The following is a 16,115-nucleotide window of genomic DNA, read 5'->3' as shown; positions in this document are numbered from 1 at the left end:
TGGATTGGTAGGACGTGGATCCGACGTGGAAGTCTTACCCATCGTCAAATTCAACGGCCTAACCTAAGACGATATTCGTGTTGCCGTCGGATAGGATAAGCTATGACTTGAAAAGGGCGAGACTGAGACGAGAAGCGAATAAACAACTATTATGTAGAATCATACAGAGAGAGAGAGAGGTCTCGAGTCGGAAGCAATGGTGTCAAATTCGTGTTACAGTTCTCTAGCTCGTATTATAAATACTACCCCAACATTTCATTTACCCACGTTCAATTGTTCCAAGCATTATTCTTGTGCTCTCAAATTCAATCTCCCAAACCGATCAAACAACTTGTTGAATCGCTCCACCACTTCTGGTATTATTCTCTTCTTTCTCTCTTTGCTATCTGTTTGGTTTCCCAGAAAACTATTTTGAGGGCTTTACTGACAAGGTTCATTGTTTCTTTCGTTCATGTTGTGGAATTTGCAGATTTTATTGGAATCGAGCACCTTCGTTATTGGCTTTTCAGGTATTTTTCAATTACATCATCCAAGCATGGAGTTTGAATGAATTATTGAATTTACGAATTAGAATTTCAGACGTTTATTTGAAATATTGCAGAGAAGAGAGAACCGTACACCCTACATAAAGCTATACAAGGAGAAATCAGAGGAAGAAGAAAGAGAGATGACGATCAAACCGGCGGTTCGCATCTCCGAGCGGAAGCTGATAGTGAAGGACCGGACGATTCTGACGGGAGTACCGGACAATGTGGTCGCCACATCCGGTTCGTCTTCCTCTCCGGTCGAGGGGGTCTTCCTCGGCGCGGCTTTCGAGGGGGACGACAGCAGGCACGTCATTCCCTTGGGAACTTTTCACGACGTCCGGTTCTTGGCGTGCTTCCGGTTCAAGTTATGGTGGATGGCCCAGAAAATGGGCGATCAAGGAAGAGATATCCCGCTCGAGACTCAATTCCTATTGGTGGAGACCAAAGACGGGTCCCACCTCGAATCCGACGACGGAGACGAAGAGAATCAGATCGTCTACACCGTGTTCCTCCCCCTTATCGAAGGCTCTTTCAGAGCTTGCTTGCAAGGCAACGCACAGAACGAGCTCGAGCTCTGTCTGGAGAGCGGCGACGCTGACACCAAAGCGTCGTCGTTTTCGCACTCGCTATTTATCCACGCCGGGACGGACCCGTTCGCGACAATTACTGAAGCAATCAGGGCCGTTAAAGTTCACTTGCAGACGTTTCGTCAACGGCACGAGAAGAAACTCCCCGGAATCGTTGACTATTTCGGGTGGTGCACCTGGGACGCGTTTTACCAGGAGGTGACTCAGGAAGGCGTCGAGGCTGGGCTTGAGTCCTTAGCCGCCGGTGGCACCCCGCCGAAATTCGTTATCATCGACGACGGCTGGCAATGCGTTGGCGGCGACCAACAGCAGGGATTGCTTAGGTTGTCTGGGATCAAAGAAAATTCAAAGTTTCAAAAGACGGACGATCCGACGGTGGGGATTAAGAACATTGTGAACATAGCGAAGCAAAATCACGGGTTGAAGTACGTGTATGTGTGGCACGCAATCACCGGGTATTGGGGCGGGGTGCAACCCGGGATCAAAGAAATGGAGGAATACGGATCCCTGATGAAGTATCCGAATGTGTCCAAAGGAATTGTGGAGAATGAGCCAACATGGAAAACGGATGTGATGGCCGTACAAGGTTTGGGTCTAGTTGACCCGAAAAGCGTATACAAATTCTACAACGAATTGCACAGTTACTTGAGCTCTGCGGGTGTAGATGGGGTTAAGGTGGACGTGCAGTGCATACTCGAAACTCTCGGAGCCGGGGTGGGCGGTCGGGTGGAGCTCACCCGGCAGTACCACCAGGCCCTGGACGCGTCGGTGGCCCGGAATTTTCCAGACAATGGGATCATAGCGTGCATGAGCCACAATACTGATGCGCTCTACTGCTCCAAACAGACGGCAGTCGTGAGGGCATCGGACGATTTCTACCCACGTGACCCGGTGTCGCACACGATCCACATTGCAGCGGTTGCGTACAACAGCGTGTTTCTCGGCGAGTTTATGCTGCCCGATTGGGACATGTTCCACTCACTCCACAAGGCGGCTGAGTACCACGCGTCCGCCAGGGCCATCAGTGGTGGGCCCATCTATGTCAGGTAACTAACTACTATTGTATTGACTAATGTTTGTTTGTGTGCTTAATTAAGCAAATGTTAATTTTTTGTGTGAATGTGTTTGCTAATTAAGTAATCGGTTGTTGTTGTGTTGGGCAGTGATGCGCCTGGGAAGCACAACTTTGAGCTGCTGAGGAAGCTGGTGTTGTCTGATGGGTCGGTGCTCCGAGCCCGATTGCCGGGAAGACCGACCAGGGACTGCTTGTTCTCAGACCCGGCCCGAGACGGGGTGAGCTTGTTGAAGATATGGAACATGAACAAGTACACAGGCGTGCTTGGTGTGTACAACTGCCAAGGAGCGGCGTGGAGCACCACAGAACGGAAGAACGCTTTCCACGAAACCGAGTCAGAAGCCATCACAGGTTTCATTCGCGGCCGCGACGTCCACCTCATCGCAGAGGCCGCCGTCGACGCAGATTGGAAAGGTGACTGTGCCGTCTACAGTCAACGGACGGGAGATCTGGTGACGCTGCCTTACAATGCGTGCCTGCCCATCTCTCTCAGAGTGCTTGAACACGAGATTTTCACGGTGACCCCCATCAGGGCTTTGGGCTCTGGCATCAGTTTCGCTCCCTTGGGACTGGTGGACATGTATAACGCAGGGGGGGCCATTGAAGGGTTGAGATATGAAGAGAATGGAACTAATGGTTTGGTTCGATTGGAGGTTAAGGGGTGTGGCAGGTTTGGCGCCTACTCTTCAGCTAAGCCCAGGAGGTGTTGCGTGGGTTGCAATGTGGTAGATTTTGACTACAATTCGTCATCTGGGTTGGTGCGCTTGAGCTTGGACCATTTGCCTGAGGAGGAGGAGGGTCAAAAAGTTCACGTCGTTGAGATAGAGTTATAGGAAATGGTTCTTCATCCATCATTAGGCTTACTTAGATTAGATAAATGGGTTCATTGTCCCTTTCGAATTCTCTGCTCTTCTCTGTTGAGAACGCCCATTGGATTATATTGTAACTCGTATCAGTAATGTAGAAATATCACTTCATTTTCCTAAATGGTTTAGCTGCGAATGTCTTACATTGAAGTTGTTCATGACGATTAGCCATAAAGGCAAACATCCACGATTCATTTGGGTTAAGATTTTAACAACTCTACCATCTCGTGTAAAACAAAGCATAATGCACAATCACAAACAGAAGAGTTTGAGCAGCAGGGCATGGCCTAATAATCCTCCATTGCTTTCCCAGCACCAAACTTCATGTAATCATAACCATCAGAAAATTTAAGACTACAATGTTCAGGTCCAAGCATTCAATCTCTTAAAATGGTACAAAAGATAAATACTTCTAATGGTGAAATAAACTACGTTAAATGATACAGAACCTAACATCATACATCTTCCTGGCTGGGCAACTTAACATCACATATCACAAACGCATCGTGACAGCGGAACAAACCTACAATCTAATATTCCATTCTCACTAGTGCATTATTTGGAGCTTCTGCTGATCCATGCTGCATCCAATCCTTGGCGCATATAAGGGCTTCCACTGTCTCTGGTCGTAAAGAACTCCTGTACTGATCCATCTCTTTGGCAATGGTATCAAAAACAGACTCAGAAGGAACTGTGGATACCGGAATTGACAAAATATCACGAGCCATCTTTGAAAGTGTCGGGTACTTCATCTTGTTTAGTTTCCACCAGCCCAACACATCAAATTCATGGACTCGAGGCAACAGAGACTCATCCAAATACTGATCCAGCTCTGACTTCATCTGTTGGCTAGTAGTCTCCATGATGTACATATCAAAATCAGTGAGTCCATTGTCCGTAAGAAGAGTTCCTCCTTGGGAATCCTCCGTCTTGACATTGGCTCCCCCAGTTCCATCATCAGCATAAGTTGGTGTGAGAGGCAAAGGCAGTGTCAAGTATTCATGAAAGAGCTCATGAATTCCATCATCAACAATCTTGATATATGTTGGAGCTTCTTCGCCGTAAATTTTGTTGAAACTGAACTCGACAAGCTTCATCTTGAACCTGGGATCCATAACTACCGCTGTTGCCAAAGCCAGGCTACAGTTCTTCCAGTATTTTTCAATCCTGTCTTGCATTACCTTAGTTAGGCAGCTAATGAAGGGATCCTCACTTGTAATCGTACGAACCAGCTCCGTCTGAATCCTCCACACTTCATGGAAGAAGGTAACTGCAGTTGGGTTTGATGTAGTGGTAAGGATGTTGGCTGCATCAAAGATAAGTTTCAAGTATGTGCAGAGAGTATCAACTTGCTTCCAATCTTCCATTGACGGGGCATGTTTGTAATCAGAATCAGATGTATCCAAGCAAGAAAACACTTCCTTTAATTCAGAAGCGGCCACCAGCATCTCATACGTTGTATTCCATTGAGTTTGGTCGTCAAGAGATAGGGTCCTTTCACTTGGGACTTGAAGCTGATTCTTAAGCTCGAGAAATTTCTCCTCATGGGACTCTGATGTCTTCACATACTTAACACTGTCCCGGATTTTTTTCACTGTATCTTCCCCTGCCGCTAACACTTCTGTTGCAATGCTACTTAAAGTGCGGGCAATGCAATTTCCCACCAATAACTGACCATTGAGGATATGTGGGTTCTTGATAGGGATAAGAGGCCTTAAATTTGCAAGAGCAGCCTCACTCAATGGCCGATCATAAGTAATTGAAAATAACTTGCTTTCCAAACTCCAATCATGAAGGCAAACAGCAACAGCGTGACTAAGCACAGTATCTGAGTCAGGATATGGTTCCATCACAACATTGAGCAGCCGCCTGTGCAACTTCCAGTCAGCATCAATGAAGTGCCCAGTAATAAACACATAACCCACACTTTGAGAGGAAGTCCACACATCCAATGTAAGGCAAACACGTCCAGGTATGCCCTCAATAAACTTGGTAAGACTTTGCTTTTCCATTAGGTATGTTGCAACGCAATCTCCTTGAACGGTATTGAAGCTCACCATGTTGAACCGTGGCTGAAGATTCTGGACAAAAGCTACAAAACCAGGATGTTCAACCATATGCAGTGGGTAGTCATGCATGATGATCATCCTTGCAATCTCATGGCGGCAACGGTCTGGATCAAACATAATTTGGGGTGTGCTAGGAGTTCGGTAACGCCTTTTAGGTGGATTGGAAGAGCTACCACCCCTTGGAGATGGGGTATATGGGGATGATTGACTATTGTTCTGGTTACGGAGAAGTGCTGGGCAAGTCCCCTTGGCGATGTGGCGTTTGAGGTGGCTGGTACCTGCTACTTTTGCACCCGTACTATACGCAAAACTTTGCTTGCATTGGTTGCAGCATGCCCTCCTACATCCAGCACTCACAGTTTCTATGGTGAAATGCTCCCAGACTATGGACTTCTTTTTCCTTCGCTTGTTAGGCTGTGCTTCTGGAATTGCCACCTCATTGTTTTCATAGGGAGTTGCTGTTTTGTCTTCATATTGGGTTAGGGCTAGCGTCTTTTCTTCATCAGGTGTTTCCATCTTGTCTTCATCAGGGGTAGCCATCTTGTCTTGAATAGGAGTGGCCATTTCCTCTTCAACAGGGGTTGCCATTTTGTCTTCAATAGGTGTGGCCATTGTCTCTTCAACAGGGGTAGCCATGCTGTCTTGAGGAGTAAAATCCTGCATTCGGCAAGTAGAAACAACCTTTGAGAAAATGACTAGTCAATGTTGACAATAAGAGCATAAAGATAACAGAATACATGAAAAGAAAACACTCTTCGCTAGAAAAAATCTCAGCATGAACCAAAAAGCAAGTAAATAAAGAGAATCAACATTATAAAAGCTTCTTGCATTGAGACTGTGTTGTTAAAATTGGTATTGCAGCTCATAGATGTCTGAATAATATGATAAAAGCATAATGACTAAGGGAGAAACGAACCCAGAGTTCAATGTGCTGAGACAACTTAAGAACAGCGGATTAGTTATATAGCTGCAGTTGACGTGTGTTATGCAGCTAAATAAAATAGCAAAAAACTGCAGTTGATGTGTGTGCAAGCATACATGAAATATGGAAGGAATCCTACTTAAACATCATTCCAGCAATTCTTCCTCATCTTTTTGACTATCATGAGACATGTAACAGACACAATTAAGCAAAGCAATTCTGCTTGTTGGACACTCCTACTTACACAACTACACAATATCTGTCTACCTATTTCCCTTTGCTGAGAGACAAGCCCATCTCGCATGCCAAGTTTACCTACAAAGGCAAGTCCGCCTAGTACCAACGCAAACCCGTGCTTCAAGTACAACGGTTGGTTTTTGTTTTTGTTTTTGTTTTTAAAGGCGGGGTGGGGCGTTGGGTGTTAAGTAAGTTTAAACACCCGTGTGAAACAATAGTTATAACTTATATCGTATATTCCACAAACTGGGCCCAATCAAACTCAAATGGGCCGAGACAAAAACATGAACTAGTCAACCCAAAAACACCTTGACCTGCCTAGATCTAAAACAGTCCATCGGATTTAAGGCCATCTTGTATCTTCTTCAATCAAAAGATGAACTCTCTCCCTAACAACGGATCGCAGATGGGTCAGGTCAACACTGGACAAAAATACCTGATAACGGGCTAAAAGGATGTAAAAATAATTAAACGAAAACCAGATCTCTACGGTTTCAGCCGTTAGATCGAGCTTGGACTTTACAACTTCTTAAACGCAAGCCCAGATTGAAGAAAAAACCCAGTTCTCAAAGAGTTAACAGATCATCTTCAACACGATATGAAAACGAAGACAAAAGGCGCTAAATTAACTCAAACGCACACCAACAGAACCAACAGACAAAATTACACCTAATTAAAGCAAAATCGAGCTACGAAATTCAAAATTTACAACACGAAAACCGAAATTAAAGACAAAATTGAGGTCTTCTTCGAAATACAAAAGCCCGAGAGAAGAACAAGGAAAGCGGAAAGCGGAGACTTGTAAAAGCTTTGAAAAACAAAAATCGGGGCTGGAGTCGGGAATTTTACCAGAGGGGGTTTCGAGGGAGACCCGGAAAGAACGAGATCGGTGAGGCGGGCGTGAAGCTCGAAGGCCGAGCTTCGAGTCTCCGGCGGTGGCGAGATCTAGGGTTTTGCAGAGAGAGAGAGAGAGAGAAAGAGAGGGGAGGAGGAAAGCGAGATTGGGCTTTGGTTTGGAATAAACCCGAGAAGCTAATTGGACCTAAAACAAAAGAAGTGGTTGGGACTTTGGGACTGGGACTTGTTAGGAGGGGATAAGATTTTGGGGGTCAGATTGAAAATAGGGCAATTCTATTTTTTTTTGGGCATGGACTTTCAAAATCTGAAGGTCCAATAATAATTATATTATTAATATCCGATCTCTCTCTCTCTATCTCTCTCTCTCTCTCTCTCTCGATGCGCTTGTATGCTTTTGTATTTTGAATTTTAACCGGACCACAAAGCCAGCCAGCCGAAGCCAAGCCAGCCCACCCCCCCCCCCCCCCCCCCAACTCTCCCTCGCGTTTATTAGTCCTTCCTTCCAGTCCGTACGAGTAGGGCGTGTAGCCCACCGAATATATTGGACTATTTAAACGGGTGGGGGCCCACACAGGGCTTTGCTTGGTTTTTTTGGTTGGAGGGTGAAATTTTTCAGCCCAATGATGTGTCCATACTAGCAGCATTCACAATTTCACAAAGAGAGAGAGAGAGAGAGAGAGACAATGAGAGAGAGTTGATTTTGAAATTTCTTGTGACTTGTGTGAGGCTCAGTGTCAGAACCAAACTTGGGTTTTGAGGAGGAAGTTTTAGTTGTTGCTTAAACATCCATGCTCGTGGCCTTAGTTGGGCATTGGGCAAGAGGAGGATGTCTTTCTGAAGGGTATTTTGGGCATGAAGATGACATGATTGCTGGATGATTTTGGAAATAGATTTTCTTAATTAGGACGATCGAGAATCATATCATCCCACCAACAACTTGATTTGGACATTAGTTGAAAGTGAGAAGAGAGAGAGAGAGAGAGAGAGCATAATATGGAAGACAATTAGTGGTAGAGATATGTCAATTCTATAGTCACATCTGTTGTTCTAATGATCCAACAAAAAGAAGAAAAAAAAACTTGTAGGAAGAAACAATCCTTAAGCAATGGAATATGCTACGTCATTGAAGAACATCCATTTGGGCAAACTGAAACAATGTGCTTAAACAAAGAGGTGCAAAAATGAATGTGCCACCACCACCAAGCAACCATCGCTTCAAGCTTCTCTCCTCTTCAAGGTTCTTCACTAGGGGTGCTCTCTCTCTTTTGTTAGACGAGAGTTACATAAATTTTCAAACAATTCATTGTATCTAATCATTTTAAAATCCAAATACTACCATATATTGCTATTTCATATTCACTTTAAATGTCAAATTGATGACATTTGAATCAACCATTGGACTGATCTTCGTTTTTAATAAATTCAAATTGAACTCAACTTTTCCCCCTTTTCTTTATACGAGGGGGTCATTTATATGATGGCATGCATCTTAGTGAGCAACTTTTGAGTGTTATGGTCAAATTATTGTCACATGATGACGTCATTAATTTGAGTGTTCTTTTGTTATGAATTTATATATAATACTAATTAATTAATAAATACATTTTTTGTTATGACATTACAGAATTGGTAACATCGCCAAAATTACTCGTTAAACACTGAATTTACAAGAGTCTTATACCATTCATGAAGAAATTTATACAATTTTACATACACATAGCATCTTTTCTTGTATGATTGCAAAAACTCAATAGTTCAGATGCATAAATTTATACAATTTTACATATACATATAGAATTAAAGAAATTGAGTAGTATAAAGAAAGAACAAAAAGAAAAAGCTATTATTTGTACGCGTAATAGGCCTTATTTTGTGGCCCAATGACGTCCCCTTTGTTCAAAATCATAAGTCTTGTAAATTGATCACACATATATATGGTGGTGGTTAGGGGTTGAAACTTTGAGGCATGTAGCTAGGCTAGGGTGGGGGTTGGGAGCTAATCCTCAAGCTAATTAATTTGGTTTTGGTAGAAATATATTGAGAAGTCAATGGAAGACTTTATTTAATAATCGAAATTAATTAGGATGCTCTAAAGCTTAAGGATTTCTTTCTAGGCTCCCCTTTTCTTTTGTTTGTTTTTAAGGACTTGTTGCATAATTCCCAAGTAAAAGGAAGACGTAAGCTTTTTAAACCAGATAAATGTGACTGTCTCTTTCTTGGCTACCAACAAGCAACAAAAGCCTATTTTGGTCACTTGACTTTATTGACTTAGTATTTAACTTTAGACATTGTCTGCTTCCTTCCTCTGGTTCAGTCCACAATGCCTTTTCTTTTTTATTTCCATTCCATGAGCTTCAACTATATATATACTACTTAATTTCTTTAGAAATTAGAATATCAGTGCTACTTTATTTTTAATTGGCTTATTTATGTACATGCCCCATTTACTTTCAAAGTTATCTCATATTACTATATGTGCTTTGAAACGACTCAAAATACCATCTACACTTTTAATAACTGTCTCACGTTACCTATTATATCAGTATTAAGTGACGTTCAATTATGTGATGTGGCCCCCACTTCTTTTCAATCGCTTAACAATGGAGAGTAAGAGTTATTCAGTTTGAGAAAAGGGGGTATTTGTGTGAGAAGGGGAAATTAGGAGAAGAAGGTTAGGGTTTATGAAAATCTGAGGTAGGGTTTGGATTTGGGAGAACGGTTACATCTCAATACCTGATCAATATAAGCACCACACCAAAAATTTGTGATTTTCATCTCAATACCATATTCTCCCAAATCCGAACCCCACCTCAGATTTTCATAAACCCTAGCCTTCTTCTCCCAGTTTCCCCTTCTCACACAAATACCCCCCTTTTCTCAAACTGAATAACCCTTACTCTCCATTGTTAAGCGATTGAAAAGAAGAGGGGGCCACATAATATTGACGGAATAGGTAACGTGAGACAGTTATTAAAAGTGTAAGTGGTATTTTGAGACGTTTCAAAGCAGGTGTGGTAATCTGAGACAACTTTGAAAGCACAGTGGGCATGTATATAAATAAGCTTTTATAATTTCTTGATGCGAAGTAAACACATAAATTTTTCATAGGTGGAATTCAAATCATGATGAGAATTTCAATTCCTGATTAGTAAACACACTATTAATTCCCATAAGCTAGATTAATTAAGCTTAAGGACTGTCATATGATATACTGAATTATGGTATGTTTGGAATTTTGGATGATTTGAATTCATGGATCTCCAAAAACTAGAAAACATATGAAGGAGCAGGTCGTCCCCAAATTTACTATTTATGTTATTGTTGCCTATGCAGGTGCATGCGTGCGTAGAGTGTTGAGTGTTGTTTGTAGGAGGGGATCTTTAAAATGAAACAGAGATTCTTCTCCTAAACAGTAGAAACCAACACGTACACTAGACGTACATGAATAGTAGAAACCAATACCTACACCACACGTACTTAATTAATTGATTATTAATCAAGAAAATGGATACATAATTGAATAATAATAAGGTGTTTATAACACAGGTACAGCAAGTCCACTTCTCCGTCTCTGTGTGTGTCTGACATATATATATATATATATATATATATATATAATTATATATACTTGAATATTGAGAATTAAAAATGCAATTTCAATTTGAAAATTTGAAAGATTGAAAAATAAAAAGACATGAGGAAAGAGCCAAAGAGAGGGAGGGAGGGAGGCCGCTAATTGGGAAGGGAAAAGACAAAGTCGTGGGTTAAATCAACTCGACAAAACCCTTCAATCGTGTTGGGCATGTGTGTTGGTACATGGTGTCAGTGATATACTGACAAATGAATACATGCATTTCCATGCAATTGTCGCTGCCCTTGTACACGTGCACAACACAACCTGACTGCCTTTTTCAAACTGCCTCCTCCTCCTCCTCCTTCTCAATTTTTACTGGTTGCTAAGCCATATTCACATTCTGCCGATGCTCAACTCAACGTAGAGGGTGAAACACCAAGTTTCCCTTATATTCTATTCTATATCACATATTCATGTTTTTAACTTTACCTAGCTATTAGTATTATATGTTGAAGAAAACACACAGTCTTAACAAAATAGAAAGTCTCGTTTAATGAATGGCTTCACTCCTAATAACATCGAGATCTTTTGTATAAGACCCCACACCTGCTAAACAAGTGATTAAGTTGAGATCAATATCGATGTTGCTAGTAGTGAGCCAAAGTTCCGTCCATCTGAAATCCTAACATTATGCATCCCAATGTCAATATATATGCAAAATACAAGGCACCAACGGCTACCTAATTACTCATTCTCATCAAGTTTCTTTGCCAATGAATACTTGTTATATTATAGAGTGTACTCAGTATAAACATGTAAGCTTTGTCAGTGGCAATGATATTATTGACGACGTATTGAGAATCCACTCTTCAATAATTAAAGAACATACTTTTCATAATTAAGGCTAGTCATGGTTGATTAGCAATTTATGTTTTCTTCTTCGAATCAAGAAAGAAAAAAGAGCGCAAGCAAAAGAACACACGAGCTAATGTATTGTCTATTTTCTCTATCAATCCCAATACCAATAGCCGGAAAAACTCTATGCATGATGGTGAATGATGCAAAGAAAGTGGATGAAATAGTGGAAGTGGTTGAGTTGAGCATTATCAAATCAAATCATATGAAATGACAAATGTCGACAAATGATGAATGATAAAGCACAGATTAATTTCGGTGAAAAGATGATTAAACAAAGGGTTAATGAGTGAGTGCCAGCTGCTTATTAACTTTTAAAAAAGTCTTTTAATTACTTAAACATGCACATAGGAGGACCCCACTAACAAATCACAAATCAGAAATCAGCGTCACAATGAGGAAGAGAAAGGGGTGCGTAGTGTATTAACGTGCGCACCAACTCTGTGTTAACTTAAGGTTAAGGAGGTTCTTCAGTGGTTGAGTTTAGGATGGATGAACGCTAGGCATCGTGTCCGCCAAAACAACCCGACAAAGCGACCTCCGTCCCGGGAAAAACGGGAGTGTACTACTGTCACATACCCTCTCACACCTTCCCACGGGTGGGGTCGCCCCCACATGCCGCCATGTGACTCCACTCCCAATTTTCATTTTTCGTTTTCATTTTACTCTTTTTTCTTTTATATCAGAAAATTGACTAGTAAGTAGGTTGCGCAATTTTTCATTAAGATATGAGTAGATGCTCTTAATTATTTCGTTGCATCGAAATTTAATTCTTAGTCTCAATTTAACTTCTGCATTAATTTTATTCATTTATTTAATTTTGGTTCATTTTAGGGGTTTCATTGGTTTCAAATCCCACCTGCAAGTTAATTTGATTGAGACAAATTAAAATAACACGCCATTAATTGTGAGTTAGTAAATTTAGTTACCTAAGGCTATGGAGAGAAGCAGTGTCATATATTTTTTTCTCCAAAAATTAAGAGGGCGTTTGGTATTCTATTCAAATAGGGAACTCAAAAACTTTGATTTTTCTTAAAAACAAAGTGTTCTTAAATCTATTTTTAAGATTCAAAAACTTGTTTGGTATGCAACTTGAAAACTGTTTTCAAATCTTAAAAATTTGAGAACTTGTGGGTTGTTAGAAAAAAAACTAAAAAAACAGATATTTTTTGTTTTTAATAATTGGGGTGTTTTTTAGTTGTTTTTGAGTTTGAGGTTTTAAAAATAGGGCTACCAAACATGTTTTCTTTGTTTTGGACTCAAATTCTGTTTTTGAATTTAAAAAGTTGGATTCAAGTTGAATACCAAACATGCCCTAAAGTATTATAAAAAAAAACAGATAATGGTTGGACCACAGGCATATTGGAAAAGTTGTGAGACTAGTGTAGGTGTCAGCTGTTTAAATATTAAATTAGAGCAACCTAATTTAAATCTAACCACTTGAAAAGGGAAGAATACAACGACAGAAGGTTCCCATCCCATGGAGCTTGCTGCTTGTGAGTTGTTTTGTCTTTGTTTTTCTTTTTCTTTTGGTTGCCTTTGGCAAGGAAGGAGAAGAAGTTGCAAGTGCAACCCACATGCGTTATAGCGCGTGGGACAGGACTTTTGGTTTTATAAAGAGACAGATCTGAAAAGGGTCCCAGTAGCGTGCCCCCACTAGGGTAACCGCCACCGTCAGATCCGGCAAGTTGCATCCCAGCCGCACATATATTTATTGTGGAACGGTTTTCACATAATTAGCTGTCATTAATACAAAATAATAAATAATTAAATTTTATTAGGGTCTATAATGCGATCAAACGTAGTCAGCTTTTAATAAGGGTTGAATAAAGGGAATGGGAAAAAGGTTGGGGGGTGTTCTGTGACTGAAATCCCAGGCCCAATATTCTTCTTGGGATTGATGGTAAAAAGCAAAAAAAAAGAAAAACCCTCAAGTTTTACTATAAATATCAACATCTCCCCTCTCCTAAACCTACACCTCTAACCTCCTCCTCTTCTGCCTAAACAGGGCCAGGAACCCTTCCTGCTTTCTTCTGCAACTCCCTTTTTGGGGGTTTTTTTTTTGTTTTTGTTGTTATCTCTGCTTTTTGACAATTCTGCCTCATCTCAGATTAGAGCTCTGATTGGTTGAAGCTTCTAAGCATCTTATCTCTCTATGTGTGGCTTTGGTGATTCTCTCTCTCTCTCTCTCTCTCCCTCTCTCTCCATTTCCTCCATAGACGATGATCCTCTTTGTATTCTTCCACAGCTTTCTTGAACTGCATCCATGAGATCGATCGATCTTTGCATGTGAGGCTGCAGTCACTCACACACACTCTCTCTCTCTAACTGGCTTGCGGTTCAATAAAGCTGTGGGAAGATACAGATAGGCTCAATAAAAATTCACTATCCGATCTTCAGCATCACACATACATATATATATCTTGGTATGAAGCATAAACTTCTATATATATATATATATATATATATATATACAATTTACAAAGACATTTTAAATCATTCAAATTTTGTCTCACTTTGCACAATTGTCACTTGATTTTAAGTCGATTTGTTGCTCAGTACCCATAAAAATTCAGTCTTTCATGATTTGAAGTAGGTGGTGGATGATGGGTGTTTTTCTAAACCATGCCATAATGAAAAATTATCCCAACCCTAATACTTCATAAGGGGCTTTTAGAAGCTTTTCGTTTCGGATTACATGGAGATCTGAGTTCTCTCCTGATCTGTATGTGATGGTCCATATATAATAATACAATATTATAAATTAAATATTTTTATTAGTGAGATTATTGTAGCACTTGATGATTTATTTTTTTCCTGTGAGTTGTATCAGCGGTGACAATGCATCCACATGCATTTCTTCTGGGGAGAAAATCTTCACCCCTCTCTCTGATCGATGCTTCAGAGAACATTCTGGATAAGTAGTTCTCTCTGATCCATTTGTACTTTATGATTCATTCAACTCTAACATTCTGAATGTTATATTTTCTTAAATTTGCATCAAAACATAAGAGCTGATATATATATATATATATATATATATATATATATATATATATATATATATATATATATTTTAAACTCTAACATCCTAAATATGATACAATGTGCCTATCGATCTGTAAATCTATACACTAGTGTCTGTCGATAACGTGACAGATCGTTCAGATAGTCGAGTCGTTTTTATATACATGAGGTTTCTGAGATTCAATTAGGGTCAAACATCATTTTATCATATTTATCCTCATTCGCTGATTCATTGCAGCCTCATTACTTTGCATCCGTTTCTCATCTGCCATGCCGTCTCTTGCTACATACAATTATTTCACTTGTTGAGTGTATTAAGGTACGTTCAGTTGATATAGCTAGGCTTTCTCTTATTGGTTTTTCCTTTTACACAAGTATTGAGAGCTATGTAAACCAAAAGACATGGTAAGGTAAGGTTTGTGCTGCATGGACCACAAGGTTTTGTGTTGTTGCCTTTCCTTTTCTCATATCGAGCTCTCACTCTTACTAGCTAGCTTTGGAGCAATTATTTGAAATCTTAAGGGTTAGGTGAAGCTTTTATAAATGTATCAAATAAGGAACAAAATGCATAGAGCTAGATGCTTTAACCAAGAGATGTCGTGTTGCTTTGGCTGAAGAAAATTAGGGTTATGTTTTCCCAAATATGGTATAAGGATCTTACCAGCTGGTGTAAAAAAGGGCATCCACATTTTTCACTGGCATAAGAGCCAAAGCAAGAATATTCATGGCTGTGTCATCTCCACACAAGTATTCGGATGGATTTGCAGATGCTGCTCCCACGGGAATTACTTGGACCAACCCCTTTTGTCACCGTAAATTAAAGAGTCATCTCCACATGTATTATATATAGTTGCTCATCTTTCATTTGCTGTAACCCATTTTCGTAATATGACAGATCTTATAGTGGGGAGGTGCTCTTTTTTTTTTCTTTTTTTATTTATAATTATTTTATAAATTTGGATTTTCTTTGTGGTTATGTGTTTGGTTGAATTATTATTACTTTGAATGCCATGATTCTCTGTAGTTTGGTGAAGCTAGAAATGAGATCATCATCATGAGTTGGTACGTCTACCTTAAGTAGTACCTAAAATGGATGAAAGGACAATCGTTTCAAGTTCATTTCATTTCATCATATATAATATTTAGTTAATTGCTTGATTGGTCGATCACATTGCAGTGACGTGACTGTTTCATTTTTTTCCACAACACAGGGTGGCAGAATTATTGCTTCTCCATGCCATTTCTCTTTCATTTGGTCATGGTTTGTTTTCCAAACGTGTATGTTTGTTTCTTCACATCATTTTCTTTCACGTTGAGCTGCCAGAAGAGTCATAAGCACTTTTTGCTTCCAATTGGTGGTGTTCTTTTATTTCTTTTTATTTTGGTAGAGTATTCTTTGTTCTTCCCAATTTGTTTTCTTTTGAATTACACGCATGATTCCTTGATCTTGTTGCGGGA

General features: G+C 40.2%; 2 protein-coding genes and 1 long non-coding RNA gene across 5 annotated transcripts; 2 read left to right on the top strand and 1 right to left on the bottom strand.

Moving 5' to 3' along the window:
* Positions 1 to 115: 115 nt before the first annotated feature.
* Positions 116 to 3,176, top strand: DIN10 (Raffinose synthase family protein). 2 transcript variants are annotated; one of them, XM_088255973.1, is made up of 4 exons: positions 116 to 358; positions 456 to 509; positions 602 to 2,160; positions 2,278 to 3,176. In XM_088255973.1, the coding sequence occupies exons 1-4, from the start codon at positions 197 to 199 to the stop codon at positions 3,020 to 3,022; spliced, it is 2,520 nt and encodes an 839-aa protein (XP_088112099.1). In that variant the 5' UTR covers positions 116 to 196; the 3' UTR covers positions 3,023 to 3,176. The 2 variants fall into 2 exon arrangements, with proteins under 2 accessions (XP_088112099.1, XP_021809027.1); XM_021953335.2 differs by having other exon boundaries at positions 257 to 356; positions 470 to 509.
* A 146-nt stretch (positions 3,177 to 3,322) lies between these two features.
* On the bottom strand, positions 3,323 to 7,539 carry DAYSLEEPER (BED zinc finger and hAT dimerization domain-containing protein DAYSLEEPER). 2 transcript variants are annotated; one of them, XM_021953336.2, is made up of 2 exons: positions 7,133 to 7,539; positions 3,323 to 5,781 (listed from the first exon to the last, which is right to left on the bottom strand). In XM_021953336.2, the coding sequence occupies exon 2, from the start codon at positions 5,758 to 5,760 to the stop codon at positions 3,586 to 3,588; it is 2,175 nt and encodes a 724-aa protein (XP_021809028.1). In that variant the 5' UTR covers positions 5,761 to 5,781; positions 7,133 to 7,539; the 3' UTR covers positions 3,323 to 3,585. The 2 variants fall into 2 exon arrangements, with proteins under 2 accessions (XP_021809028.1, XP_088112100.1); XM_088255974.1 differs by lacking the exon at positions 7,133 to 7,539 and having other exon boundaries at positions 3,323 to 5,787.
* Positions 7,540 to 13,085: 5,546 nt separating this feature from the next.
* LOC148293419 (uncharacterized) lies at positions 13,086 to 15,633 on the top strand. Its single transcript, XR_015825670.1, has 2 exons — positions 13,086 to 14,056; positions 14,464 to 15,633. It is a non-coding gene; the product is annotated as an uncharacterized LOC148293419 (long non-coding RNA).
* Positions 15,634 to 16,115: the final 482 nt, after the last annotated feature.

Source organism: Prunus avium, chromosome 7 (assembly GCF_965620075.1).
Source record: "Prunus avium chromosome 7, drPruAviu1.hap1.1, whole genome shotgun sequence".
NCBI classification, from domain to species: Eukaryota; Viridiplantae; Streptophyta; class Magnoliopsida; order Rosales; family Rosaceae; genus Prunus; species Prunus avium.
This window is presented reverse-complemented; position numbering and strand designations above follow the sequence as displayed.

What these genes read in the sequence shown, in the direction of transcription:
- DIN10 (XM_088255973.1), top strand. Translation starts at nt 197, where the DNA reads ATGGTGTCAAATTCGTGTTACAGTTCTCTAGCTCGTATTATAAATACT. An exon ending in ATCGCTCCACCACTTCTGGT is followed by an intron (nt 359 to 455) that starts ATTATTCTCTTC and finishes TTTCGTTCATGT; the next exon opens with TGTGGAATTTGCAGATTTTA. An exon ending in CTTCGTTATTGGCTTTTCAG is followed by an intron (nt 510 to 601) that starts GTATTTTTCAAT and finishes GAAATATTGCAG; the next exon opens with AGAAGAGAGAACCGTACACC.
- DAYSLEEPER (XM_088255974.1), bottom strand. Translation starts at nt 5,787, where the DNA reads ATGCAGGATTTTACTCCTCAAGACAGCATGGCTACCCCTGTTGAAGAG.